This window comes from Mus musculus, chromosome 3 (assembly GCF_000001635.26).
Source record: "Mus musculus strain C57BL/6J chromosome 3, GRCm38.p6 C57BL/6J".
Taxonomy (NCBI): Eukaryota; Metazoa; Chordata; class Mammalia; order Rodentia; family Muridae; genus Mus; species Mus musculus.
In genome coordinates, this window is record NC_000069.6 from 69573869 (window position 1) to 69600230 (window position 26362).

The window sequence follows — 26362 nt, forward strand, 5'->3', positions numbered from 1 at the left end:
AGACTTCAGTCAGGCTCTGCCTCAGACTCCCAACTCCATGGTGGCCTTTCTGCTTTTTAAAAATCCTTTATTGACAAATTGATTACTCAGTAGAAAACACACACTGGGAGGGTTAACAATACAACCTGGGTCTTCCACTTCCCCTTTCTAGCTTACACACTGTGATAGTAAACACTAAGACCGTCTCAGCCTTCTGTGCCTTTAGGAAATGATCTGCCTGAAGTTCTTATTATTCCCAAATTCTTTGGAGGATAATGAGACAGATGAAGTGACATCGAGAAACACTGACTACATTTTTAAAAAACTATACAAAGCTTGAATTTTCTTGCTTTAATTCTCTATGTTTACAGTGCAACAGAGTTCAACAGATTACGGACAGTCAGTAATAACCTTTGATGTCACATTAACGCCACATTAATTAAACTGATCAGTGGTGAATAAAACAAAGCTCAAATGTGAAAGGCAATTCATCATATAATACTGAGACCATACATAACCTTTAAACATTTAGAAAATTGAAATGACATTAAATAATACTTGATTTGATAACTCTTACGTACCATATCATTGAGTACCTTGCAAATGAAAACAATACAAATGAATGTTTTCAATATAACTCTGTAAAGCTTTTTACAAGAAATATATATATATATCTTTACATAATAACCACTTAAGATACACACTGAACCATTATGTAACTATACTGTCTAATAAATACAACTCCACACTGTATTCTGGCTGTGGACTAGTTAGTTTTTCTTTTAGGGAAATCTTAAGAAATTCTAATCTACAGCCTGAGCCATCCAGACTGTCTGACCCTTTGATTTGGTTAGCAAAACTCTTCGTTTGCATTATGTTTGACTCCTCTGTCACCTTTAAACGACCCAAGTTAAATTCTGTGAAAGCAATCACTAAGTTCAGGCCTTGACTCCTGTCTAGGGAGCTCCATGAGTTTCAGCCCAGGCAAACCAGCATGCTCAACTTCCCGAGTTTCCCACAGTGCTAACTCTGACCCTGTCTACAGTGTCCTTCCTCCCTTGCCTAGATGGGTGATGGATGGGCTTAGTAATGGCATGTGGTGTTCCTCAGCATCACCTGCCAGAATGTGATGATCTCCTTGGAAGAAAAGCCATGGGCTGCAATCACGCGTCTGAGCTGACATACATCCAAGTGGATTCTGTACAGAAAGAAAAGGTTTGTGTCTTCTGGAATATGAATGTCCACTTTTAACAAATTCAAACAGATGCCAACATAAACGTCTTCAAACTTGATGGGCTTCACGTGACTCATCATCTCGTAGACCCTGGGCACCAGGTCGCCGGACATAATGTAGCCCAGCCCGCTGCAGTAGGGAGGGAACACCTTGAAGGGGTACTCTTGGTATGAAATGTGGTTTTTATGGAAAAATCCTCTATAGGAATAGTTATCAATTAGAGGATAGCCCGTGAAAAACTTCTCTGAGTGGTTTAGGTTTAAAAGATACTTGACTAAATTGCCAGTGTTGATGAAAACATCAGTGTCTGTTTTCATGATATACTTGGCATTGGGGCAAAACTCCATTACCCACCTGAAAGCCATAATGGTTTTCAAGGTCAAGTTATTATATGTGTCTAGAAAGTCTTGCCGTATAATATCACCATAGAGAACGTGCTCATCCTCCAAGGACAGGGCTAACGTTTTGTCTTCCCTTTCAGCCTGCTGGCCTAGTAAGAAAAACGTGAGCACCTCATATCCCCACCAGGACTTTTTCTCACCCCAAGTAACTCTAATGGCTTGTCTGGCTTTCACATCTGAGGGGCGTGAGGTCACCAGGATGACCAGGAATGGGTTCTGATGAGAACAGTTCGAGTGTTCGCGGAGCGTGAAGCGAAAGTCTTGTCTGTAAATTGGCTCATACTCATAGAAGTACATCCAGTTGACGCGCTCGATCACATTGTAGTGGGGGAGGCTGAGGTACCATATCACCAGGAAGCTCAGCAGGGACAGCAGCAGCAGGCTCCACTTGAGGGATCTCAGTGACATCCTATTGGGAAGGGCAGTCAAGACAGCCGGGGCCATCCACAGCAGCAGAGAAGTTCAGAAGGCACAGGTTCTACAGGAAGAGCAAAGGCTGGGTGAGTGTCCACCACCTGAACCTCAACTCATCAGTCAATGTCATACAGTCATTTAATGCACATAAATAGACCATCATGCAGACGTGCACATCAAGACCCAGGTTAAAATGACCAGGAATCATTTTCAAACAACACCTCTCATTCTATATGAATAACTGTAATCCTAGCTACTTGGGAGGATTTGGCAAGAAGATCACAATTCAAGACCAGCCTAAGTGACTAAGATAGACCTTGTTTCAAAGACAAAAAGTAAAAAGAAAGATGGGAAGGAAAAAAAAGGGAAGAAAGATGGAAGCTAAAAATATTCCACAAACAAGTAAGAACATGAAATCTCTGTCTTTGTGCTGGCCTCATTTTATTCCATTTAAGTTGCATCAAATGCCAGGATTCTACCCTCTGATAGCTGATAATACCCCTCTTGTAGAAAAGCATCTTGCTTTTATCCTCTCCTTCATCACCGAGTCTCCAGCTGATCCCGTATCCTGGCCACTGTGCTGTACTAAGTAAGCACTTGTCTTCTGAATGCACTCTATGTGCCCACATTAGCAACACCACTCGTACCAACTCATCCTATAAAAATTAATCAGAAAATACATTATACCTAATAAATGTTTTTGGTTTTAATCAAAAAAAAATTTAATCAGAAAATGGGTATCCTTTATAATACAGGAAAAAAACCCATGATTTAAAAAGCCTATCATTAGGAAACCTCTGAGGTGAAATTACAGCTGTCATTCAACAGGATTTGTTCACTCATTACTTGAAATTTTGTTTCCCATAATTTCTTCATGTCACTGACTAAAATATGGGGCAATAAACATGATGCACATGAGCCTCCTCTGAAAAGACAGAGTGATAAATGCCAGTGAATTCTCTATGCACATATGCAGAGCAAGGCATCCACAAGGATGTGCTGACTGAGTCAGCGCTTATGTGTTTGGGGCCGCCAGAAGAGCTTCCTCTTACCTTCTGGATCACTAGATTACAAATGTGATGGTTTGGATTTCCTGTCTTGTTTTGTAATAAAAACAAAGCAAAAACGCTGGATTTTGTGCCTGTGCAGTGCCAAGTCCCACTAAGTGGAGGTGACCTTATGCTAGAGGTTGGGAGCCCAAGAGTTAGCCTGTCCTGGCTTTCCACCAGAGGTGTGACCATCTACAAGTCAGACATTGCTCTCAGTTAATGTTCTCAATTATTTTCATACATATCCTTTCAAGCCAGGGGATGCTTGGAAAAGCTCATTTGGATCGGCAGATATCACACAGTATCTTACCCACAAGCACCAGCACACCTTGCTCAGAGAGGTGGGTTTTACTGTACCTATTTTATAAGTGAATTTTAGAGTATTCACATGAAATATAAAGAATATTTTCAAAAATACTAGGACTCGGGATCCACCTGTGCCTGCCTCTCCTCTGCCTTCAGCTCCAGAGTGCTGGGATCAAAGGCATGTGCCACTGTGCCTGGCTATTGAGGATCTATTTTAATATGATGGAAACTAAGGAGGAGTGGAATGCAAGACGCAAAGGTAAAGTAGGAGACTATGAAATCATACCGAGGACTCTAATCACAGCTACAAGAAAAGAAAAAGGCAAGAACAAAAATAGTTTTCCCATGGAGCCAGAGTCGTGGTTCTCAACCTGTGGGCCATGACCCCGGGGGAGTCACATGGGTCACCTGAGACTATTGGAAAACATTGATGCTTACATCACAAATGCTAATGGCAGCAAGATTTCAGATATGAAGTAGCAAAACTAATCATTTCATGGTTGGGGACCAGCCCAGCATGAGGTGTTGAAGGCTATGGTAGAGGTGGTAGTCAGATGACGGCTCAGCTGGTCAAACACAGGAGCCGCACACATGCGAGCAGGGTCCTCAAGCTGCACATTCCCACCATCCTGTCCCTGAGGAGGCAGAGACAGGAGGATCTCTGGCATTTGTTGGCTGGTCATCAGTGAGCACTAGACTCAGTGAGAGACAGAGTCTCAAAAAAGTAATGTAGAAGGCAATGCTGTAATTCAGCGGCAGATGGCTTGCTGAGCGCCCAAGGTCGCTGGGGAGCAACCACTCCCCAGTCCTACAAAATCAAAAACAAAATTTCTGGGGGAAAAATGAAGTAGAAAATGACTGAGGAAGACACCTGACGTCACCCTCGGCTTTCATACACATACACATACCTGCCTCCCCACAAACACTCACATGAACAAGTACACACACACAAAGTGAAATTTACACTTAACATACCAGGTAAAAATGACAAGGTGGGGGCTGGAGATGGCTCAGTGGTTAAAAGCACTGATTACTCTTCCAGAGGTCCTGAGTTCAATTCCCAGCAACCACATGGTAGCTCACAAGCATCTGTAATGGGACCTGATGCCCTCTTCTGTTGTGTCTGAATATAGCTACAGTGTACTCACATCCATAAAATAAATAAAATCTTTGTTAAAGAAAATGACAAGGTGGTAGGCTGAGGAGATGACTCGGTTGATAAAATGTGTGCCATGCAAGCACAGAGACCCATGTTCAGATTTTCAGCACTCACATAGATGCCAGGCATGGTGCCACATGCCTGCAACCCCACTGGGGCACGGGATAGCTAGGTAAAGACAAATGGATCCCTGGCGCTTGCTAGCCTCCAGTCTAACCAAATTGGTGAGCTCTAGGTTCAGTGAGAGAGCATGTCTCAAAAACTATGGAGAGAACTGAAAGTCTGATGTTGATCTCTAGTCTCCATACACACACACACACACACAGAGACCTGCCTGCAAAAGACATTATAAATGAAAAACTTTGTTCCATAGGAATAAGGATAAACATAGTATTCTGCTTTTAAAAATGTGTAAAATATATATTATATATGTATACACAGAGAGAGAGAGAGAGAGAGGTGAGAGAGATGGCACAGGGGTTAATAGCACCCTCTGTTTTTTCAGGGGACCTGGGTTTTGTCCCACCACCTCTACATGGCTCACAACCATTTTACAGGTCCAGAGGACCTGATGCCCTCTTCTGGTCTCTGTGGTGACTGCACACATGAGCTACACTTTCATACTTGCAAGCAAACCTAAGGTAAAAATACTAAAGAATACACACTCTCACACACACACACACACACACACACACACACACACACACACACACCTTCAGTAAGAAGAATAAAAAATAAGTAAACCTTCAGCATAACCAGAAGAACAGATACGGACCTCTACCTTCTGAGTCAAATGACAGAAAAAACCACGTATTCATGGGAAGATGGAAAGAGAGAAGGAAAGCAGAGAAGTGTGGCAGATAGGGAACGCAAAGACAGCTGCTGTAAACGCACATCATCAAGGCGAGAGCTTACCTTAACCACAGGGGCTGTCACAGCTTGGCCTAACGTTTTGCCATATGCTACTTAGAAGGCTCACACCTAAAACAAAACACAAAGTGTTTACAAGTTAAAAACCAGAAAAGTACGTACCATGAAAATGCCAATCAGCCACCTAGGACTATAGTCCATCGCTAACCACTCATATCATGTCTTTTAAGTGAGGAGCATTTAAAAGAAACAAAGAAAATTTTGTTGCCAGCAAAATTTCTATTTGAAAGATCTCTTCATACCACTGTGTTTTGTGTTTGCCTGCATGTGTGGATATGACTGCATGCATGTACCCGTGTGAAGGTCAGAGTTCAACAAAAACACTGGAAAATGTAACAATCATAGAGATACATCATAAATCAGGGCCTGACCCACCTGGGACTTTCTCAGGGGTCCTGATGAAAGGACAAAGGGAACTTTATTCCTGTGTCCTTGTCCAGGAGCAGGCTCGGCAAAGCTGGCCTAGGGCTGGAGCAGTCAGTGCCTGGAAGGAGTCAAGGTTGCAGCTCCTGGGCACCCAGTCTTCCCCTGAGCTGTCTGAGGCATTCCACTTCTGTTTACCAACACTGTCTAACTGAGCTCTCTGCTGACCTTGGCCATATTCCCTCCTGCAAGCAGTGTATATGATACAAGAAGCTCTGCTTCTTAATAAACTTGCTTGGGCCAGGTGTGATGATGCACACCTTTAATCCCAGCACCCTTGAGGCAGACACATGTGGATCTGAGTTTCAGGCTAGCCTGATCAACACAGTGGGTTCAGCACATCCAGAGATATAGAGAGAAATCTGTCCTGAAAAGGAAAAAGAAAAAAAACAAAACCTCGCCTGGCATCAGTCATGGGCTTCTGCCAGACCTGCTGATCCCAGCTGTTGCTTTCGTTCTGTTTTCTCTATTTTTCATCCCCTCTCATCTGTTCAACACCTCACCATGTGGGACTCTTACTCCTGCTGGTTCAGGACACTGTTGTATATGAAGCAAACCCTGAAACATCTGCTTATAAATCCAACCCCACACTACCCCACCTCCCACGTGCTGGGTGGCAAGTAGGTATTGCCACTCTGGTCTTCAAGACTTTCCCTGTATCTCTTAAGTACTCTGATCTGAACAGTTTGGCCCCCAATGTAATGGAGTTTATATGGTAGTAAGGGGAAGGGGGCTCTACCCTCACAGAGAAATTACTACAGTTCCCAATGAAATGAATCGGGCATCTTGGGTTAGCTGTTACCCAGTGGGCCTGGCATCTCTCCTGAGCCCCTCTTGTAGGTGGGCACCTGTGCCATCTTATCTCTTCCCACTTTATGTGGAACAGCATATAGACGCATTTGAGACACTAACACATGACACCATGCTTTCTGGTTTCTAATACATGGGCTAAATGTATCTGTTTCTTAAGCGTACCCTGGCCACAATTTTTTTTGTTCTAGCAACAGATAATAGCTGATAGTCGATACAGACAATGTACTAACAGCCATGTGACTACTCCACAATGAAGTAGTTTGCTACAACCCTTACAACCTTTCTGACCTCTTCCAGCACGCATGTCAGTGTCCTCACAGAAGGAACTGGCATCTCAGTTACTGAGCAAAACAAGTCTACCTTCTCCCTTCTCCCTTCTCCCCCTTTCTGCTCGCTCCCAGTTGCAGCTCCCTCTAATTCAGAGATGTAACAGTCTCAGAAGTGCCTAGGACTAAAACATCTGGAAGTAATCCCAACAAACCTAATCTACTTAAAAACAAAACATATATATTTATATATATCATGTGGTTGCTGGGAATTTGAACTCAAGACCTCTGCTCACTGCGGTCAGCCCCGCTTGCTCCGGCTTAAAGATTTACTTATTATTATATCTAAGTACACTGTAGCTGTCTTCAGACACTCCAGAAGAGGGCATCAGATCTCATTACGGATGGTGGTGAGCCACCATGTGGTTACTGGGATTTGAACTCAGGACCTTCAGAAGAGCAGTCAGTGCTCTTAAGCACTGAGCCATCTCTCCAGCCACCCCCGCCCCCAATCTACTTTTTTCAGTGTAAGGCTTCTGAGAGATTTCTGATGTATTCTCTAAGAATATGCAATGTTTATCAAGTTATTGAAACAAAGAATCTACTTTAGTTTTCAGTGTCTCTAGCTGAGAGAAAACCACTCAGAGAAATTAGCTTTCAGTGTCTCTAGCAGGGAGAAAACCTCTTAGAAAAATTAGCTTTCAGTGACTCTAGCAATGAGAAAACCATTCAAAGAAATCTGGTCGTGGGAGACCTTTACAGACATCCCACTGAAATGGCTTCTATGGATTATTTTAGGATTATTATTAGGCTCATAATAGTACTCTATTTAGGTCAACTCTAAAGTGAACCACCTAAAACTCTCTTGCAGGTGAAGAGAGAAACAGCAACAGTATGTTATTCACAAGGAACCAACTGCTACCTGGCACAATGTCACATGGGTCAAAGAGAGCTGACACCCTCCCTAGGCTGAAGAGCAGACAGACTGTGGTGGTGGAACCCACTGCTGGAACCCCAGGGGAAGAAGCACATGTGAGAGGGGCTAAGACGATGCTCTAGCATCCCTCCCGGGCAAGCTCTGACTTTTCATGTGTGGAGCCACAGGAGTGTCGTGTGTGTAATTTCATCTTAGAACCTGTATACTTCTTTGTGAGTCACACTTGGGAACCTAGTAGATTATTCTGTCCATTTGTCATGGTTACAATGAGTGTAGGCAGGTGTCTATATAAGCCATCGGACTCAGACCCAGCTGTGTGACAGGAACACCAAGTTGTTCAAAGGCATCAGCTCATATCATCTCCATGAGAGCCTCAGGTTGATGCATGGTGGAGGAATGTCTTAGTTAAGGTTTTACTGCTATGAACAAACACCATATTCAAGGCAACTCTTACTTTTTTTTAAGATTTATTTATTTATTTTATGTATATGAATTCACCATTGCTCTCTTCAGACACACCAGATCCCATTACAGATGGTTGTGAGCCACCATGTGGTTGCTGGGAATTGAACTCAGGACCTCTTGAAGAGCAGTCGGCACTCTTAACTACTGAGCCATCTCTCCAGCCCCCAAGGCAACTCTTTACAAGGACAACATTTAACTGGGGCTGGCATACAAGTTCAGAGGTTCAGTCCATAATCATCAAGGCAGGAACATGACAGGATCCAGGCAGGCATGGTGAAGGAGGAGCTGAGAGTTCTACATCTTCATCTGAAGGCTACTAGTAGAATACTGACTTCCAGGCAGCTAGGAGTAGGGTCTTAAAGCTCATGCCCACAGTGACACACCTACTCCAGCCAGGTCACACTTCCAAATAGTGCCTAGGCCAAAACATATACAAACCATCACATTCCACTCCCTGACACATGAGTCTATGGGGGCCAGACCTAGACATAACATAACAAAAGAGTTCATTTAGTCCAACTTCCAAAGTTCCCAAAGTCTATAGCAGTCTTAATGTTATAAGTCCAAAGTTCAAAGACACTTCTGATATTTGCCCAATCACTTAACTGTAATCCCCAAGACAAGAGAGGAAAACAGCTGGCCTTACTCTAAACATCTCCATGTCTCATGTCAAAGTGATCTTCAAATCTCCAACTCCTTTTTCATCTTTGTTAACTGCAACAAACTTCTTTCTCCTGGGCAGGTTCCACTCCGTTAGCAGCTTTCCTCAGCATGTATCTCATGGCTCTGGCATCTTTAAAATCTTTGGGTCTCCAAGACAGCTTCAGTGTTATAGCTTTCAATGTCTAGGATCCACGCATGATCTTCTGGGCTCCTCCAAAGGGTGTCACTTCTCCAGCTCTGCCCTCTGTAGCACTCTAAGCTGAGGTTGATCCACTCCACTGCTGCTGCTGTTCTTGGTGATAAGCCCATGGTACTGGCATCTCCAATACACTGGGGTCTTCCACTGCAACTAGGCTTCACCAATATCCTTTCAGGCTCTCTTCATGGTGCCAAGCCTCAAATCCTTTACATGACACCTTCAGTCCTGGGCCATCAACTACAACTGAGGCTGCACCTTCACCTATGGCCTTCCATGGCCTCTCACAGTGCCAAGCCTCAGCTGCTCTTCATGACCCCTTCATGCCTTCAGAACCAGTACCACCTGGGTGACTCTTACACATTACCAAGACCAGCTGCAGCATGAGGTACAACCTTGGCTACCTTTGGTAAACAGCTTCTTTGTGCTCTAAGAAAAGACTTCCCAAAAGATTTCACTTCAGTGATGCTGGTCTCTTTTTAATCACCACTGATTTCTTAGCTCCAGCTAATAGTCGATACAGACAACGTTTAACTGGGGCTGACTTACAGGTTCAGGGGTTCAGTCCAGAATCATCAAGGCAGGAGCAAGGCAGGATCCAGGCAGGCATGGTGAAGGAGGAGCTGAGAGTTCTACATCTTCATTTGAAGGCTACTAGTAGAATACTGACTTCCAGGCAGCTAGGAGTAGGTAGGGTCTTAAAGCTCATGCCCACAATGACACACCTACTCCAACAAGGCCACACCTCCAAATAGTGCCACTCCCTGGGCCAAACATATACAAACCATCACAGGGGAAAACTCCAATAGAATTCTGCATATCCCATTTGAGGCTAGCAAATCCTGAGGAGTCTACTGCCTGCCCACTGCTCCTACACTACAGAGGCCCTTGTGAAAGAGCAACCGTGAGATATGGGTTTATAGCTTTGAAAGTCAATGAACCAGGACACACACAGTAAGCAGACTTACTGCTTATTACACATGAAGACTAAAGGTTCCTACTCTCAAAACCTGAAGTGAATTATTAACAAGAATAATAGCTAATCATTTGTGTTGATTACATTTTCTTTCACATTATAGGAAAGGAAGGCATATAAGCAACTAAACAACAGTATAGGGGGTTATGCAAAGAAAAGCCTGCAGAGGGGTTCTTTGCTGTAAGAATCAGAGTCCACCAACCATCTGCTTACAGCTTAAGTAATTATAGGCAGATTCAAAGGTTTCCCATTTTGGCCCACTGCTGGCTGATGCCAGCTAAACAACGTTAAGTGATAAACATCTCTTGTGGTCAACAGGGTAGAGAGGTAGAATCTAGTGAAATAAGTGACTTTGGTTCTGAAAATCAAATTACTTTAGTTTGGTAATTGGCATATTTCAACCCAAATGGAGGTTTAGAATGGTATGACACTCCCTCCTCTCATTTTTATAAGGTAGGTTTCTATTAGCAATTAGAGTTGTCATTTCTTTCATTACCTTTTGCTGGACAAGGGCAGTGTCCGATGCAGGAAGCCTGTGGCAGCCTTTGGAATCAGAAGTTTTGAAGGAAGATGCAGTGGGGGAGGGGGGGTGTCCTTTTCAATGGCCGCCTAGCCAGCTACCTAATGTTTTTCCTTCAAAACTTGAGACTCTAAAATAACTTAGGAGATGGACATCAGATCACTGTGGCTGTCCAGATAGGAGAGAGCAGCACTCAAGGAGAAAGCCAAAGAACCTAGTAAGGAGGAGGGAGCCATTAGGACTCCAACAGTATGGCAAAACCAAGAGTGGTCACCAAAAATCCCAGAAACAGGAAAAGGCCTGGAGTGGCCACTCTCACAGTAGGGCAAAGCCTGAGGGACCACCATCAGGACCTTTAGAGCTCCTGAGGGGTCACCCTCAAGAACTGAAAGAAAGATGAAATTTCAAGACCTGTAAGTCATATAAAGTACTCAGAAATTGCTGGTTGTTTGTGAGCCTAGAGGCTGCCTGGGGCTGAGAAAAGAGAAAAACAAACCTGGGTATGCCCCGTAGTTCAAACATTCCTGGGAACAGCTTAACCTTAAAGATAAAGAGGAATGTGAGGATATAACAGGGCTATCTGAACTGAGTCAACAACTCACAGAACTCTGACACCCTGCACGTACATGTAATTTTTCTGCTGATGTTTGAATAAGCCAATAGTGTGTCGCTATGCTGAATTCCACACCCCTAAGCCCCTTACCCCATAAAAGCCCCTAGCTTTCGAGCCTCGTGGTTGACATCCGTTATCTCCTGTGTGGGATGCATGTCAGTCCGGAGCTCCGTAATTAAACGGCCTCATGTAATTATATCAAGATGGTCCTTTGTGATTTTTTTTTTGGGTGCACGCCAAATGGGGAATTGAGTGGGGATTTCCCCACTAGGTTCTATCAGAACCTAATAGAATGTAGAGAACACAAGTGTGGGGAGACCCAGCTACAAATGGCCATGGCCTGAGATCCTCTGAAAGGACAGATATTCTAAATAGAAAACAAATAACAGAATAGACACCAGAGCAAGGAGTATTCATGAGACGCCAACTTTTCACTGATGAGGAAGATGCAGGGAAGGCATCAGAAAGCAAAGACAGGTTTTAACAGGGCTGCTATCTACAGACTTTCCTAAAGTTAATCCCATTATATAGTTTTGAGTTTGGGTCACAGAAGTGATAAGTCACATATTGAAGAAGATAATAAATGGAAGAACAAAACATATCAAGAACCTCAGACAGAAGAGATTGTTTGGGCTCTGAATCTGCAACAGTTTTTGCTCTGTATACTTGTTGTCTTAGTTACTGTTCTATTGCAGTCAAGAGACACCATGACCAAGGCAACTCTTATAACAGGAAGCTTTTAATTGGGGGTTTGTTTACAGTTTCATTACATCATGGTAGAGAGGATGGCAGCAAGCAGGTGTGGTGATGAAGAAGTAGCTGAGAGCTAAATTCTGATCTGTAGGCAGGCAGGGAGGCAGAGAAAAAGAGGGAGAGGGAGTGAGAGGGAGGGAAGGAGGGAGGAAGACTGAGATGGAGAGATACTGGTCCACCCCTAGTGGCATACCTCCTCCAACCAGGTCACACTTCCTGGTAACTAAGCATCCATACATATAAGCCTCCAGGGGCCACTCTTATTCAAACTAGCACACTTACCATTGAAATTCTGACAACAGAGTTATAGACTCACTTTAGTTCTAACACAGCACAACACAGCAGTATTTGATGTAATAATAGACACACTGTGCTTGAAAGCAGCACATAATAGCAGATGAAGAAGACAGGACCCATAATCGAGACTAGCCAAGTTTAAATGCAGCTCCCTCCAGACGATTCGAGTACAGCAAGTCTAAGTAACCAGATATGGGGAACCTGATACTGTCTTCACCTGCACTCTTAACAGAATCAAGATCAGCATCATTCTATCTTTGAGAAATATAGCAAGAAACTTTGTAAACATCCCTCAAAAATAGTAGGATTTGAGAAATATAAAATATGGTACTGTTGTACTTACTTCCCAGGGACTTTACTGTGAAGAACTTCCAAATCATGAATGAGAGTTGTTCACTTACAATCTAGAGGACTGAGTTTGGCATGTATCTTGGTTTGGGTTACTACTGCTGTGATGAAACACCATGACCAAAAAGCAAGCTGGGGAGGAAAGGGTTTGCGTGGCTTACACTTCCACATCCTAGTCCAGGGCAAGAGGACATCAGGACAGGAATGAGACAGGGCAGGACCCTGGAAACAGAAGCTAGTGCAGAGGCCATGGAGGAGTGTTGCTTTCTGGCTTGCTTGCAGTCTGCTTTCTTATAGAACCCAAGACTACCAACCAGCCCAGGGGTAAAACCACCCACAGTCAGTTGGGCCCTTCCACATAAACTATTAATTAAGAAAATGCTACACTGCCTTCAGCCCAATCTTATGGAGGCATTTTCTCAATTGAGGTTCTGCCCCCCCCCCATGACCCTACCCTGTGTCAACTGCACCCAAAGCTATCCAGCACAACAGGCCCACCTAAGTTTATATAACAGGCCAAATTTATAAACAGATTTAAGTTTTTGAGCAGTAAAGTAAGTTTTACAGTTATTATGTAATTTATCAAGTATGTCCCATGAGAAATCATTTTGCAACTTTTTTGGGGGGTGGGGGCGGAGTGGGGGGTGGGAAATGTTACAGTAGTATCCTCCCAGCAAGTGATAGCTTTACCCAGTAGGAAAGCGTACCCAACACATCTGGAGAAGTCAAATCACAGGTTTAAATATTCCATTTAGTGAAAAAAATAAAACAAACTCTTCTGCCTTTTTCCTAAGGTCAGTTTTTGTAAGCATTTCTAAGAACCGATCTATACTTAAGAAAATCTTACTGTTGCAAATAGAAATCTGCCGTCCATTTTATCTTGATGTTACAGAATTTTGCATTGAGGAATTATAATTCTGTTAGCATAATAAATCTTTTAGAGACCTTTATATGAATCTTTATCTGAAGTAATATTAATTTTTTTACCAAAGATATATTTTATAACTCACATTTAATAAGTAAGGGAAAACTTGGGGAGTCACACTGTCTCAAAAGAAGTTAGTTCTAACCCCAAATACACTGTAGAAGAGCAGTGCTATCAAACATGCGCACACACTGGATTGATTAGTCAGTGTTCTCCAGAAAAACACACCTGACAGAATGCGCACGCGCAGGATGTATTAACCCGGTTTACACTGTAGACCTGACGTCCCCAACAGTGGCTGTCCCCCAGTGGAAACCCAAAAGGTAAGTCTGTAGAGAGCTTCCTTGGGTGGGAGAGAAAGATTCTGCCCTCTGTACAGTTTTACTCTCCCAACCCCTTTGAAATACCGTCTTGTCTTTTGTGGCTTTGTGAGAGTGGTGCTGTGGCCGGTCTGGGAGCCCCGAGGTGGGGATAGAGTTCAGAAGAGGGGATTACTGCTCTGGGTCTCTGGTGGATGAGTCCCTGTGGTAGGAAGAGAATGAGAAGGAGGTGTGGCTGAGGGTATTTGTAGGCTAAAAGGGGGATTTAGAAGTGAGTACTGGACACAAACTAGCTCTTTTAAAATGTAACTTAAGAGCTGAATCAGGTAAAAGTGGACTGTAAGCAAGGAAGGACTTTGTGTCCTAGACTATTATCCAGGGTAAACCGTGGTTTTCCGTAGCCACGCTCCAGCAGTGGGGGAGGGGAGAGGCTGTGTTAGAAAGAAGCCACAAGCATGTGGGATCAGCTGCGGTTACCTGTTACCTCCCTGTTACCTCTGGCAGCCTGGAGGCAAACCCTGCTGGGGAAACAACGGTACAGCCAGCCTCAAGGAGGAAACCAGCGGAATACTGAGGGAAGGACGTCTAGACAGAAAGCTTTTCAAAGGGAAGAGGGCAGCAGCCATGAGCTGTCATGTCAGGTGATTCAAAGTGGAGCCACAGGAAGGGAACCTGAATGTAAGCATTCTGGACCAACCTCCCTTATCTGGCCTGGGCTGAGGCTGGCTGGCTGGCTGGCTGGAGAGCTACAGCTGATTAGCAAGGGATGAAGTGGGGGGTAGGAAGTGATGACAGGCAAGGAACGGGTGCTCTTCAGCCAGCCAGAGCAACAACTTTCTGGAGAGTTTTCAGTCTAAGGATTTAGAAAGGCGAGTGTCGAGTGGGCTGCAGAGAAGGTAGAGAAGTAGAACAGGAGCAGCAGAGAGAAGGCACACGAAGGCTTGAACCAGGGAGCCTCACAGCACTCTCCCTGTGCCACAGGAAGAAAGAAGCCAAGGTCTCTTAGAATTTGGAAGCCAAACAATCCACCCTCTGGCCAATGTTGGCCATACTAGAGGTGGTACTTTGGCCTGAGCATATTCAGTAGAGCATGGGGCATTTTGACTCAACGGAGCCTCAGTTTGTTGTTTGTCTGTTTAAAGAGGATTATTGGCCCACTGAGATCTTTCCCATATATATATATGAAAAGATATATATAGATAGATAGATAGATAGATAGATAGATATAGATATAGATATAGATATAGATATAGATATAGATATAGATATAGATATATAAAGCACGCCAAAAAAGGGCATCCCCCAACTCAGTGGCTACTTTGTAAGGGCACTTATCATGAGGTGCAGACATCTGCACTGGTCTTTGAAGGAGTTTGAAGTACTGTCCAAGGAAAACTCTCTGCCCATAGATGGAATTTTGGAGGAAGAGCTACTCCCCCAGTGTGGAATAAGGCAATGACAGAGACCATCTGGTCTCGGCCGGAGTCCCTAAAGCAGGAGCCGGAAAGCAGCTAGTGAGAAGAGCAGAGGGAACTCCTTTGGGGAGCCCACAACTCAACTCGCCATCAGATCAACAAGAAGACAGGAAGGAGCAACTCCTCAGTACCAGCTTTTATTCAGGGAAACCCTTTGGTTCTTTGTGTTAGAAACAGAGCTTGCAATCTGCTTTCAGGAGGGGTTCATTACTGGGCTGTGTTAATGAGAATGGTCCCTAGTTGGCGGAACTGTTTGGAAAGGATTAAGAGGTGTGGCCTTATTAGATGAGGTCTGTAACTATGAGTGAGCTTTGAGGTAAGAAAACCTACAGTAAACCATTGTTTCTACAAATTACCTAGGTCACAGTGTGTCTTCACAGAAGTAGGAAAGTAACTAAGACAGGAGCTCATGGCAGGGAGTGGGCTACTATTCTGACAGGTCTGACCATGGCTTTTGGAGGAAAGTGGAAGATTTTATGACGTAGGACTAGAAAAGTGGTTAAATGCTTTAGAAGGCCTTTAATGGAACATTCTAGTAGGAGTTTGGAAGATAGCAGTACTGAGAACAACGTGAACTCTGGAGGCCTAGCTCAAGAAGTTTCCGAAGGGAACTTTATCAGCAATGTTGTTAAAGACCATTCTTGTGATATTTTGGCAAAGAATGTGACTGCTTTCTGCTCCTGTCCTAAGAATCTGACTAGAGTTAAACTGGGAAGAGTTTTGAAATAATTTCATTGGCAAAGGAGATTTCAAGACAGCCTTAGTACTAATTCTGTCATACTGTTATTAATAATCACTGTTATGCTGAACTACAATGAAAAGGAACGAGGGGGCAAAAAGCAATGCAAAATGTACACTTTGAGGAGAAAACGACACTAAGAAACATAATGCTGGAGCCATGGTTGTGTTGAAAAGATGATAATGGAGTGTGTGTGTGTGTGTGTGTGTGTGTGTGTGTGTGTATTTGTGTGTGTGAATGGTGCCCCTAAGGCAGACCCCACTCAGCCAATCCTACAGCTTGTAAAAAGGCCTAAGGAATTATCTGTTCTTAAAGAGCAAAGACAAATTAAACACCATAACTCCAGCGGGGCCCCAAACAAGCAGCAGAAGCTACAGCAACATCTGCCAGGTGGTGCTGGCTTTAGAGCTATGAAGGAGACAGGAGGAAAGGGGGACTGTACTATCTTCCTCAAAGGTTAAGGGAAGTGCCTGAGATCAGCCATGAGGCCAGGATGCCTACATGGAGGCCCTGAGGGACCACTGAGGGAAGCTTTGAAAATGAAGTTTAGATTGCCTTAGAGATGCCCACAATGGCTGAGGAGTCAGAGCTATGAGATCTTTGCCAAGGACAGCTGCAGACAGGGTGTGGAATCGGCTTGCCACAGGAGTAGTGGGTTACAGAGCACAAAAATGCAAAAACCTAAACTTCATTAAATTTTAAGCCTAAGCATGCTATCTATGGTCAGGGTCATCCAAGGGGGTGTATACTATTACATCTGTCTAGAAGCACTTCTGATCTGCTTCTCAATTTGGTGTGCAAATACACAATCTACAAAGGGGACAGAGATCTTAATTATACAGTATCCCAAGCATATTAGGTTTGGTAGCAGTCAAAATTGTACATATCAGTCGTGTCTATTAATTATAGGGGTGGGGAACCCCACATAGCAATTAATACATCTTTGAAGGAAATTCTGAAGTAGCAGTCTTAAGCTAAATACACTAATTCACAAAGCAATATAAACCCATACATACTCTTTAGCTAAACTCCTCAGTTTAACACTAGTTGTCTTCACAGTACACTAGGCTTTCAGTTTGATAGACTCCTCTGCTCACAGAAACAACCTCTGCCATGTGACCCCCCACTCTTTTCCCCTTCCCTGAACCCAGGGCTCACTTTGCTGTATAACTTGGGTGCCAGGACACATCAACCAAATCTGCTCAGAGGGTGGAGAGACCACAGGGAGGCTGGTTCCAACTCCTAGATGACTCTAGTAAAGTCACCACAGCTGGATGTGAGACCCACAGAGCCCCAGTCCTCTTCCCAGAGCTCTTGAGTCAGTACTTTTAAACAATATCCCCAAGAGACTCACAGACTTAGGGAATTTGAGAAGCTTTGATTACCGATCTTTTCACCTTGGCAGCCCTGGTTAATTTTTCTATGAAGCAGAGAAACAATGTCTTCCGCATGGGGCTTCTGTGAAGACCTCGTGAACACAGCACGGCCACCACCTCCAGTGGAGCCGGCACACAGGGCTTCGCAGATGTGGTGAAGACCTCGTGAACACAGCACGGCCACCACCTCCAGTGGAGCCGGCACACAGGGCTTCGCAGATGTGCTGCGGCTCTTAGCGCCCACACTCTGTGCTTCTAGCTCTTATTTGCCTGTACTTTGTTTACAAAACCTGCAGCTACTCCCAAGTGTGATATGACTCCACATGCTCTACAGTGTGGCTAAACGTGCAAGTAAAACCCAAGGTGTTTCTCCCTCCTATTAGCATGCCCGCTACAAGCTGAGGTTTCTGGTTCTTCTAGGTCAAGTGGCCACTGCCCAAGTCCTCTGTAGTGTCCCAAACATTCCTGGAAGCCATCCATAAGGCTGCAGGTGGACTCCAGTTTCTTTCCCCACATGCTCTGCTCTCCACAAGTCTCTCCACGCCCACAGTCATCTTGCACTGGATCTCCTTCCTTTCTGGGCATGACTTTCACTACTACTATGTCCCACCTCAGGCACTTGCAGCAACCGCAGAACCCTTTCCATCTGAAGCCCAGGGGAGGAGCGAGCACTGAGCCACTTTGAGGGATATGCATCTTTCCAATTGTTTTTCCAATTAGTGTGTGTGTGTGTGTGTGTGTGTGTGTGTGTGTGCACGAGTGCTCAAGTGCCAGTGCACACATGTAGATGTCAGAGAGCAGCCTGTGGGAGCCAGTTCTCTTACTCATCATGTGGGTCCCGATGTCAAACCACTGAGCCATCTCTCCAGCCTGCTATACACCCATTGATAAACTGACACTTGTCTTCTGAGGCACAGCTGAGCACCCATGGGAAACTGGCTTTTACTGATTCAAGATAGCAACTGGTATAGTTACTTAATTTAACAACGTTAAAAAATGAGCTACATTTTATTCGTGAGAGCAAATAAAACCTTAACATTAAAAAGACTTCCTTTCCCAGTGCTAAGAGTCAGGTGCTATTAGTCCCTACATCAGTCAACACCTTACCTTTATTTTTATTAATTTTCAATCATATACATACTGTGGATGCTTCATGTGCTGGCTGCCAGTTTGTTTTTCTCCTTAAATACTTTATAATTCTTCACAGGAAATTTCAACTTGAGATTCAACAGTAAGCAGGTTGTTTTTTTTTTTCTAGAGATTGATGATGCGCATCCTCAGTCCAGTGGCTGTCAGACGTCCCGCCCCTTTGACCTTACACATTTTATTACAATGAGTTTTGCAGTTTTGCACATTTTTTTTAAATGTCATTAACTGTTAGGGAATTTTACTTGAATACTGAATGCATATAATGTGTATATTTAAAAAGTCATTGTTTGTGTTAAAAAAGAAATTAGAGTTGCAGGAAATTTACAGCACTGCACAAATAATAAGGTATTTAAGTTTTTCAGTAGAAATTGTCCTACAGATGCTTTATTGACTTGCTATTGGAAGAATAGATCTTCTTAAATGTGCAGTGTTGAGTCACTTCACTATAGTGGTAGAGTTGGGATTAGGGCTTCAATTTTACTTCTTAAATATCATTATATGTTTGATATGCCCAGACTGCATACAATTTAAAGCAAGAGTACAACTACTATCGTAATGTTAATGTGAAGATGCTATTACAAAGGATCTCCTCCCAACCCCTCGGGAATTTGGTGTCTTTCAAATTATATCTTGACCTTGACATTTGAATATCCAGCCATTATTAGATTTCTTAATGGTGTGAAGTCCCATTTTCAATAACTTATTGGTGCTGAAGTTGTTCACTAGCTGTGGTCTGACCTAGACTGGAGTCCCCGTAACTTAGGGACTCGAGCTGTTAGTGCAGCTCTGGGGCTTGAGGTCCTCTCCTGTCCAAAGGGAATCTAACTGCTACACTGTGACAGTCTTGTAACTTTTCTTATCTTCTGGCCTGGGTTCTTCACGCTTTCCTCAAGTGTGGCCTCACCATTATTTTTCCTCAGGGATGAAAAGCCGTCAGAGTTGAACCAGAAATGTCAAAGGAAAACCTGGACACAGGCGCCACTCTCTTCCATGCACGTCACGCCCATGTTTTCCAGATTCCTCCCCAGACATTTCCAACAGCCTTCCCACCCAACGTCACTTTCCCACCATTAGGGACACAGACACAAGATCTGTGGGCATGAGGAAGCAGCAGACACTAGGAATCCCACCTGACTCAGCCCACTTTTTGCGGAGTTCCTCCACACAAGGTCCAGAGAAACCCAAGAGAACACAAAAATCGCCTTCTATGCTGAGAGCTAGGTGCTTAAACACATGAACAAAATGGAAATTACACATCTAAGGACAGCAGCTAGCCAGCTTCAAAGTGGCTGATCCGTCATACCTAGGCTTCCTGTTCATACAAAGTTCTAGTTGCTCAATTTCTGAAAAATAACTATTGTGAATTATATGTATGTGTGCATTCATGTGCGCACGAGTGCAGGTACCAGCACGTGTCCAGGGCACTAGATTCCCTGGAACTGGAGTTACAGGTAGTCATGGGCCACCTGATGTGGACGCTGGGAACACACATCCTCTACAAGAGCAGTACACGTCCTCGTGAGCCATCTCTCCAGCCCCAACTGCTTGCTTTTTAATGATGACCCTGAGCTATTCATGGGCTTTAAGGAAAAGCTTGCGCTGAGCACCACTGCCTCTGCCGGAGACTGCTGCACATGCTCAGTAAGTAGGAAGTTTAAATACTCCACGGCCTTTTCCCAGCTCCTCCCCTCAGTCCCAGCTGGCTGCAGTAGCACCACAATCAGCTGTGCTCCAAAACATGAGGGAGAAGAGAAGACACCAAGCCTGATGGTAATGGAAGCCTGCTGCCTCCGTGCGCTGGGGAGCTGATGAGTGGGCTTTTAAAGAAAAAACTTTACAAGCTTCGTATACTGTTTACCAAGATAGTTTTCTTGTAGTTACAGCATTCTGAAGATAGGGCTTTATTCTAGACTTGGGGTTTGGGGTGTGTAGGGACCTTGGGCTAAGAAGCAGAAAGGAACTTCTGCCTACCTTCACTCCATCCATCTTAATACTTTGTTGTGCGGTTGCGGGGGGGGGGGCTTTATTTTCTTTTTCTTTTTCTTTCTCTCTCTTTTGTAAGGCTTTGCAGAAAAGTCTGTAGCTGTGGCAATTTATACAGTAACATTTTGCTGTAACACTATAAAATGTGCATTCCTTCAACCAGATTTTGAAGACCTGAGAAGCCACGAATAGGTGGACCTAGAACCTGAACCTTTTCAATATCAAATGTGTGCCCATCTTCCCCAAGCAAGGTGATTGTCTCCAGATTCCTGGATGGGGGAGGGGGGATGGACAAAGAAAGAGTGCACCCTCACATTCAGTGACAGGCTGAGAGCAGGGTGCCAAAGCAGGGAGACTGGGAAGGGAACAAAGAGCTCGCCAATCAGGCAAAAGGCCTCTGAAAGCCAAGTAAAGCTTCGTCCACCAGAAGGGAGCAGGAGAGTTGCTCTAGCTAACATGCTCATCTTTGCCCTACATCAGGACCTCTCATCTATCTCCTTCATCAGGCGAAATCACTAATTGTCTGTCCCGTAGTCACCTGTAAATCTTTCATTCACTCATTCATTCACACATCTCATATGGCAGCTTGTGTCAGAGGCTAAGACAGCACGCAGTGTGGAAGACAAACGCATCCTGCAAACTGCTGCACTCCACAGTGCAAGGCTGAAGACTCGTGACTCTTTAAGTTTAACCTGAGTTTCATGATTGAAACCCAGGAAGAGAAAATTGGAAAGGTTGCCAGTTCAAACGCCTCCAAACCAGCAGCAGTCAGTGTGCAGGGTAGGGAGGGAATAAGCTTGTACTCTCTGACTGTGTTGATGTCTAACAAAGGTGAAAATTACACAGCTTACACTAAGATAAAGGACTACTTAATATTATCTTAATACTATCATAATGTCTTCTGGAGGTGGGGCAGGAGGGGGGCTGGGAAGATGGCTCAGTTGCTAAAGCACTTGCTGTGCAGGCATGAAGACCATTCACCCATGCAAAAATCTGGGTCCAGCAGACACACGAGGAACTCTGGGGCTTGCTGGCCAATCAGCCTAACAAAACCAATGTGCTTGAAATTCAGTGAAATCCTGTCTCAAGTAAATAAGGTAAGGACTAGTGGGATAGACCACTGGGTAAAGGTGCTTGCCACCAACCAGCTATGAAGGCCTGATTTCAATCCACTGAAGCCGCATGGTGCACAGGAAGACTGACTCCTGCAAGCTGTCCTCTAACTTTCATTCATACACACACACACAAAATAATAAATCTTTAATTTAAATTAAAAAAGAAGGTGACGAGCAAGCAAGGAATAAAGATACCCATCTCCACACAACATGCACACTTACACACACACACACAATAAGAAGAAACTGGATAACTGAATTTCAAAACCAGAGTCTGTAACTAAACCAGTAGCCAAAACCACTGTTTGAAGCTCTCCTGTCATGGCGGAACAGGTGGCCGCAGGCTGATGAGATGCTTTTAAAGGCAATGATATTCTATGTTGTTATTCTAACTTATATGTCTTAATTACCGTTTCCATTGCTGTGACGAGACACCATGACCAAGGCAACTCTTGTAAGGGAGAACTCTTAAACGGGAGCTGGCTTACAGGTTCAGAGGTTCAGTCCATTATCAGCAAGGCAGGAAGCATGGCAGCGTCCAGGCAGACACTGGAGGAGCTGAGAGTTGTACATCTTGTTTCAAAGACAAACAGGAGAAGACTGGCTTCTTGGAGGAAGGTCTCAAAGCCCATCCCTACAGTGACACACTCCCTCCAACAAGGCCACACCTCCTAATAGTGCCACTCCCTGGGCCAAGCATATTCAAACCACTACACTTTATCTTGTCTTTTGTTCCCCTCAGGATGCAAAGGAGACATACAACTGAGAGAGTTCCTAGGCTAACAACTAGCTCAAGAAGAATAGACCAAGTTGGTCTCTCCCCTTTCCTCTAATCCAGAATAAGGCAAGAATCTTGCTTTTTTTTTAAAAGCAAATCAATGCTTATGCAACTTTTATTAAAAATGAAACCCTTTTCCATTGTCCCTAAGGAGATGTCTGCCCATACCCTGCTGAGCCACACCTCTGAAGCACCCAGTGGACAGGCTCACTTACAGGCACCCGCCGACCTCCAGTCCACTTTACCTGTGGGATGGTACCATGTGGCTCTTTACCACAGAGCAGGTCCCTATCACACGGCAAACTGTATGGACGGAGTATAGGTGTAAATAGGAAAAGGGCATTTCTGAAGTGCCATTCTAGCTTTACCAGGACAGAGAAGAGCCCCTCCCCTCAGGGGAAAGCTGGGCATCTAGAGAAGCATTTTATTAGAGATAAAGAATTTACTCTAAACTCAAGGTTGAATAGAATCTGTTATCAAGTTTTCCTGAAGCACCACAGTGCTTAATAAAAAAAATTCAACTTTAGGGGGGAAATATATTATCCAAAATGGCTTAGTAGAGCTTAAATCTTGCACTTTTTCAAACCTTCTGGGGAAAGAAACACATAAGAATAGACTAAAGCTTGTAGCTTATATCAGTGATACCCAAAACCCAGATATGGTACCATATTGGGCAGTTTCAGCTAATATAATGCAAAACTAAGATCAAATTAAAAACATGATAAATCCACTTACAGAATTTCAGATGAGATTATATCACTAGATAAATACATGAGAGAGAGAGAGAGAGCGCGTGCGCGATTGATTCTCTGCTTTAGTTAAAATAGATCTGCTGCAAAGAACTGAATTTAAGGAAATATTTATCTCGAGGCTGGAGAGATGACATGTGGTTAAGCACACTTGTTGCTCTTGCAGACTAGAGTTCAGCTCCTGGCCCTCATGTGGAGGGTCTATTCCCATTCATAACTTCAGTTCTGGGGGGTGCAGTGCCGCCCCCCTCCCCACTTCTGACCTTACCAGGCCCTAGGCATGCCTCTGGTACACATGCATACATGAAGAGAGAACACATAAATTTTGCTTTAGAAAATATTTTTTAAGTACTATATCATAATGCTACCACAGCTAAAATCAATGGTCTCTCCCTGACAAACTGCATCAGCATCAGCTGGCTCTTCCTTTCTGGATAGGCCTGGATGCTTTCTTCTTCTCTCTTCTCGTCCCATTCGACAACCAAGAACAATTTCGATAATGTAATAGTTTTTAATGCTGCAGCTCCCTGGTGGCCATTCATTTCAATCAAATCTTCCAACGTGAAAGAGAGAAAATGCCACACTTTTCTCTCAGTAAAAGGAAGGCCCCTTCCTAGAGTTATGAGGTGTCAACACTTCAGAGAGCTCAAACTCCCTGCGTCTGCCTTAGACACCCAAAGGTAAAACACAGATTTCATCTGGGTGAAGACTGCAAATCGTCCTACCTCCCTCCAAAAACAAACCGTTGGGCAATTCCTTACTTGGCAGTAGCGTTTCCTAACAAAGCAAGCTGCTTCTCCTAAAGGCTGGGAACGGGGTTTGTGGGAGGGGGGTCTACTTAAGTCAAAAATCAATGCCTGCCTTTTAGTCCTGCACCTTTTAGTCCTGCAGTCACAAACACAGCTAGCTCTCCGTGCTGCAGCTGGCCGCATCCTTTACAGCCTGAAAAAGTAAGGCTCCCTCCATCTAAGAGTTCCTTTACAATGCTTTGTACATTCCACTCAGACCTTTTATTAATAATGTAGCCTTAATCTTTAGGAGTCTCCTCTTTCCAAATCTCCCATTCCCTTCCTCCTCGCCACCTCTCCCCCAGGAAGCACTCTCCTACCCTAGGGACCACAGGCCCTTTCCCGCCTAGAATGTGCGTTCCTCCCTCCGGGCCTGCAGCAGGTCCATCGGCGTGGCGTGCGGACAGTATTCTCCACTTCTCCTTGGTCGCGGTGACAACCAGGCCACCACTACCTCGGCCCCCGAGGCTTACATAGCTCAAGGCAGGGCAGGATGGATCCGTGAGGCCGCGGTGGCCCGGCTCGCCAAGAGCACTGGACGCCCCTCCAAGTGGCCCAGATTCTCGAGTCTCTCGTCCGGAGCCTCGAGACCCAGCCCCGAGACCAGGCGCGGAGGCCAGAGCCCAGGGCGTGGCAGCTCGCGGCGCCCCGCTCCACGGAGGAGCGAGCGGCGCCCGGGGCCTCGAAGCCCCGACCCACGAACCTAGAAGGCTGCGCCGCGAGAGAGAGGGGCGCTCGGCAGCCGCCCAACCGTCTCCCCGCCTCGGCCTCCCGCCCGCCCGCCCCGCACTCACCTCCCGTGCGCCCGTGGTACCCGCAACGGTGCGGCCCGCGCTCGCTCTCTGCGCGCGAACACGGACTCCCCGCAGCCGCACGCACGCCGAGCGGGCGGGCGCGCGCCTCCTTCACGCACGCGCGCGCGCGCGGGGTCCCTGCGTCCGCAGCCCAGCGCCGTTATCGCTGTTATCGCCGCAGCTGCCGGCCTCTGCCGCGGGCGGGCGCCAGCATCACGGCCACCGCAGGCTTCGCCTAAGTCCTCCACCTCCAACCCCGGCTCTCTGCCTCGTGCCATCTTTTGACAGAAAGCAAGAAATTTTATTTTTGAATGGAACCACCTTCACCCTAGGTCCTGGGAGAAACAGAGTCAGTACAGAAACACCCAGCCTTCATGACCAAAGGCTTCTCCCTTCTCCCTTCTCGGGGAGATGCCTAAATGTGTAGCCCGCAGATTTCCGCCCCAGGGCTGACTTGGAAAGGAGGAAGCCTTGGCACATTCAGAAGGCTGTTTCTCCTTTCAGGAGTGCGGGAGTGGGGGTGGGGAGAGGAAAGCTTTGGTGTATGTGGACCAGAGGCTCAGAGAGTCCTGGCACCCCACCCCACCTCCACCCCCACACCCTCAACTGCCTCTAGAAACCGTCTAGTGCTATGAACCCTTGGTCAGCTCCACTTAGTCATCTCCACCCAAATGGTGCCTCTCTGGGAGAAGGGAGAAGCCTTTGGTCATGAAAGCTGGGTGTTTCTGTACTGACTGTTTCTCCCAGGACTTAGGGTGGAGGTGGTTCCATTCAAAAATTGCTTTCTGTCAAAAGGCCCCTGGAAACAAAGTGTCATCTGAAAACAAAGACCCATTCTGGTGTCTTGGCTTTAGGACTGTGAACAGGTTGGCCTCACTCCACCTAAAAGGAAACAGTTTTTCAGTGAGCACCTAAATACAAGCAACCAAAATTTAACAACAATTCACAAGAATCGCTTTCCCATCCTTCCCTAGACGCTCTAGGTTGCGTTTCTTAAACTAGTGACTTCAACATAGCCGGGATCAGCCTTATCGATTTGGAGAAACTAGAATTCTACAATATCACCTAGTATGTACGCCATGTTCTTGTCGGAAAGCCACACCGACTTCCTAGAAAGATGATCTTATCAAGATTGGACTATTGCCTCTATGCGTCCGTGTAGAATATATAGATGTAGCACAACCTGTTTTCTTTCGTAGCAGGACTTTTAGAAGTTGCTCAGTTCTGTTTGACTGCTGTTTTGCTCTCCCAGCTCAGTAATTTAAGTTCTTGAACCAGAAGCGGGATGTAATGGTAAGACTCCTTTACACACTGCATGGAGCTCTGCGTGTTATTTCCATGGGGGGAGAATATGGACTCTCAAACACAATCTCACTTGACCCAAAGCTAAAACCATGGAAGTAGGGAGAGGTATTCTCCAAACTGTTCC

General features: G+C 45.0%; 1 protein-coding gene across 2 annotated transcripts; it reads right to left on the reverse strand.

The window, feature by feature from the left end:
• Window positions 1–50: 50 nt before the first annotated feature.
• B3galnt1 (UDP-GalNAc:betaGlcNAc beta 1,3-galactosaminyltransferase, polypeptide 1) lies at window positions 51–25092 on the reverse strand. Of its 2 annotated transcripts, none has more exons than NM_020026.4 (3): window positions 24934–25092; window positions 5458–5523; window positions 51–2092 (listed from the first exon to the last, which is right to left on the reverse strand). In NM_020026.4, the coding sequence occupies exon 3, from the start codon at window positions 2056–2058 to the stop codon at window positions 1063–1065; it is 996 nt and encodes a 331-aa protein (NP_064410.1). In that variant the 5' UTR covers window positions 2059–2092; window positions 5458–5523; window positions 24934–25092; the 3' UTR covers window positions 51–1062. The 2 variants fall into 2 exon arrangements, with proteins under 2 accessions (NP_064410.1, XP_006501592.1); XM_006501529.4 differs by having other exon boundaries at window positions 24460–24940.
• Between the last annotated feature and the right edge of the window lie 1270 nt (window positions 25093–26362).